The sequence below is a fragment of the Macaca thibetana genome, chromosome 15, assembly GCF_024542745.1.
Source record: "Macaca thibetana thibetana isolate TM-01 chromosome 15, ASM2454274v1, whole genome shotgun sequence".
Lineage (NCBI taxonomy): Eukaryota > Metazoa > Chordata > Mammalia > Primates > Cercopithecidae > Macaca > Macaca thibetana.
In genome coordinates, this window is record NC_065592.1 from 17,572,640 (window position 1) to 17,576,410 (window position 3,771).

The 3,771-nt window shown below is 41.8% G+C and overlaps 1 protein-coding gene across 4 annotated transcripts in view; it reads right to left on the reverse strand.

Moving 5' to 3' along the window:
• Positions 1-3,771, reverse strand: part of MORN5 (MORN repeat containing 5) — a 632,826-nt gene that overhangs the window by 36,845 nt on the left and 592,210 nt on the right. The window contains exon 1 of one of the 4 annotated variants that reach the window (XM_050761895.1): positions 3,576-3,736. In XM_050761895.1, coding sequence (XP_050617852.1) covers positions 3,576-3,622 — 47 coding nt within the window. In that variant the 5' untranslated portion in view covers positions 3,623-3,736. Of the gene's footprint in view, positions 1-3,575; positions 3,740-3,771 lie in introns of those variants that run through there. The other 3 variants (XM_050761894.1, XM_050761893.1, XM_050761896.1) reach the window with 3 other exon arrangements.

Sequence of the window (3,771 nt, forward strand, 5' to 3'; positions counted from 1 at the left end):
TCTCAAAAAAAAAAAAAAAAAAAAAAAAGAAAGAAGGCACATGGGCTTTAGAGTCTGATAGACCTGGGTTTTAATACCTGCTTTGCCAAGTGCTAACTGGGTGACTTTGGGCAAGTTATGTAATTACTCCCAGCCTTACTTTTCCCATCTGTAAAATAGGATAATGATATCTATCTCAAAGAGTCCCTGTGAAGAGAAAATGCAGGCAAAGCCACCCAGAGCACAGCAGTTGCTACATAAATGCTATGGGCACCCCTTCCTCCCCTGTGTCTGTAGGTGTCTTCTGGCACTTACCTTGTGGTGCTTTGGAGTGGAGTTATCTAGAACTCAATTGTGCAACTACTCCAAAGAAACCATAATATTGAGGTCAGACAGATCCTACATTAACTTTTTATTTTTTAAATATTCACACGTGGTACAGGGAAATCATGTCTCTTTTAAGATTTTTTAAAAGTAGATTTATTAAAGTGTAATTGACATACAATAAGCCACATATTTAAAGTGTACAATTTGATACGTTTTGACATCACCTGGGAAACCATCATCACAATCAAGACAACATATCTATTCCCCACAGAAGTTTCTTTCCATAACACTTCCTCTTTGCCCCTGCCCACAATCCTCATCTCTAGGTGACTACTGATCTACCTTCTATCACCATAGATTTGCATTTTCTAGAATTTTACATAAATGGAATCATATAGTATCTACTCTTTTTCTGTCTGGCTTCTTTCACTTAACGTAATTTTTTGAGATTCATTCATGTTGTTCTGTGTACTAGTAGTTCACTGTGTTTTATTGCTGAGTAGTATTCCAATGACTGGATATATCACAGTCTCTTCATTCCTCTGTTGATGACATTTGGGTTTGTTTCTAGTTTTGGTTGTTATAAATAAGGCTGCTATGAGTACTTGTATACATGTCTTTGTATAGATATACACTTTCATTTCTGGGGTAAATACTTATGAGTGGAATGGCTGTTTAACTTTTTAAGAAACTGCCAAACTTTTCCAAAGCAGTCGTACCATTTGATGTTCCTATCAGCCGTGGAGAGTATACATAAACTTTTTAAACCAAATGTTAAATATCAACTTCCTACTATATAGAGAAGTTACTATATTCATTTAAATGCCAAGAGGAAAATATCCCCTCCCTAAATTAAAAAAAAACTATTGAGTACCTACCGTATGTAAATAACATCCATATATGATCATTACTTATTCTTTGGAATACTACTGCTGAATGTGCATTGCTTTCCCATTTTACAGATGAGGAAACTGAGGTATGGATGGTTAATTAAGTGTACAACAAGCAAGTGGCAGACTTGAGCCCAGACCTGTCTGATGCTGAAACCTTTTTACCTCTACTATGTTGTCTCTCTCGTTACATGCTGAAATTTGAGACGCCCCAAATAGAACTCTAGTTAACTGTTGTTAAAAATACAAAATCAATACAGAACAACACATGTTCCACTTATGAAAAGAAGTATAACAAGCGAAAAACTGCTGACTTCTTGCTAGTTATGGGAAGTTGGGAAGCCCTGTTCAGGTCTGGAAATCCCTTTCGTGGTTACAGAGGTACCAAACAACCTCAAGCAAAACCCAAATTCCTAGGGACAAAAGCATGGAAATGGCTGACTCGACATACCCAATGAAAATGCACAGAAGGCCAAAGGCAAATGGTTGAAAGCCTTCCTTCTTTTGCCTTGTCTGTGTGTTTCTCTCTCGCACATACACAGCCCATTGAAAATTAATGGAGTTTCTCAACTTGTTGTGCCTAAAATGCCCAATACCGCATCTCTATCTGCCAAAATTCTACCACCTTCACTGTAACAGGGCCTTGTGAAAAGTAAGAATGTGGTTTGTACAGAGGATTGGGTTCAAATCCTGACTCCATTACTTCCTAGCTGTGTATCCATAATGGTGGGCAAGTCATTTTGCTTCTCTTAACTTCTGTTCCTTTACTTGCAAGGTCAGCCTGAACTATCTCACTGAGTAGTGAGAGAGGGTACACACCAAGGCATCTCTGCCACTTACCTGCTGAGTAGGATAAGTGTCTCAAGCCCTGTAAAGGTCACCTTTCTTACCTGGAAAGATAATAACATCTTCCTTGAAAGACTGATGTAAGGATTAGAGATAGCATCCCATAGCATTCCTACCACCTTCTCTAGGAATCTATCTCCTATCCCTGCCCAGACCACAGATCCCTCTTTCTTATTAATCCAAAATGGCCTGGAATTCCACCAACTTGTGAATACGGGGCCCCAAGGTGGGAGTGTTTCACAGTCCCCACAACTAGCACTGGTTTGGCAAACCACTTCATATCGTTCAGCCTTGGTTTCCTCAGCTATAAAAACAGAGATTCCACTTTCTTCATCCAGGGTGGCTGGCAAGAAAGAGTGGCCACCTCTGTGTTTCCTCTGCTTCTCTCTACCACAGCTCGTACCACACTGAATCACAGTTATCAGTTATGTCTACTTGTCCCATCATGTTTGAATGAACTTTCTGAGGACAGGGATTGTGCCCAGAGTCAATTCCAGGGCCTGGTACTTGGTAGCCACTCAACATTGTTAAATTGCTGGGCACAGTGGCTCATGCAAGAGGATTACTTGAGCCCAGGAGTACGAGACCAGCTTGGACAACATAGCAAGACGCCATCTCTACAAAAGGCATTGAAAAATTAGCTGGGGTGGTGGTGCACACCCACAGTCCCAGCTACTTGGGAGGCTGAGGCGGGAAGATTGTTTGAGTCTAGGGGGTCGAGGCTGCAGTAAGCAGTGAACAGGCCACTGCACTCCAGCCAGGGCAACAGAGCGAGATCTTGTCTGAAAACAAACAAACAAACAAACAAAAAAACCCCACAAAAACGAGAGAGGGGGGGAGAGAGAGAGAGAGAGAGAAAGGAAGGAGGGAGGGAGGGAGGGAATGGAGAAAGGAAGGAGGGAGGGAGGGAATGGAGAAAGGAAGGAGGGAGGGAGGGGAAGGAAGGAAGGAAGGAAGGAAGGAAGGAAGGAAGGAAGGAAGGAAGGAAGGAAGGAAAGGAAGGAAAAAAAACCTGTTGAATTGTTTTTTACTACTAGTCCACTACAGTGATTTGTGTATATAATCCTCTATAATAATCTCTAGATTGTGAACTCCTGGAGGGAAGCAACCGTCTCGATTCAGATTAGCCACAGTCTCTCTTCCCCAATCTTCGTGTTTGCTTTCATAGCATTTACCCCTATCTGTAATTATTTTATCACTTATTTGTTTATTGGCAATACATCTCCAACTGGATTATAAACTCCATAAGAGCAAGGATCTTGACATTTTAAATATTCTTATTCCTATGTCTAAAACTGGCAGATAGCAAACACGCACACACGCACACACAGTGAATGCACACACACATATAAGTATATATGGAATGAATGCATCTCAGCTTTGCTGCTTATTAGATATGGTCCTTGAGAAAATTACTCTGGCAAGTTTGTGAAAGTGCCTGGCACAAGGTGTTTCGCAGAAGCAAAAAGACAGCTGTCTTTTTCCAGTCACAGCTATTCAAGGTATAGTAAGTGAATCAAATGAGCCCCTTACCTCCCATCTACATATTCCCCGATATATTTGCTCCCTGTGTACTCCATGGAGCCTGTTTTTAGCTTCCAGCTGTTAGGATCCGGAGTCTCAGTGGAGACGACATCACTATGACAACCTGGAGGGGTGGGCGGAGCCGAATCGAAGCCCCGCCCCCTGGAGGCGGCCAGCTTCTTGGTATTGCGCACGCTCCCTCGCT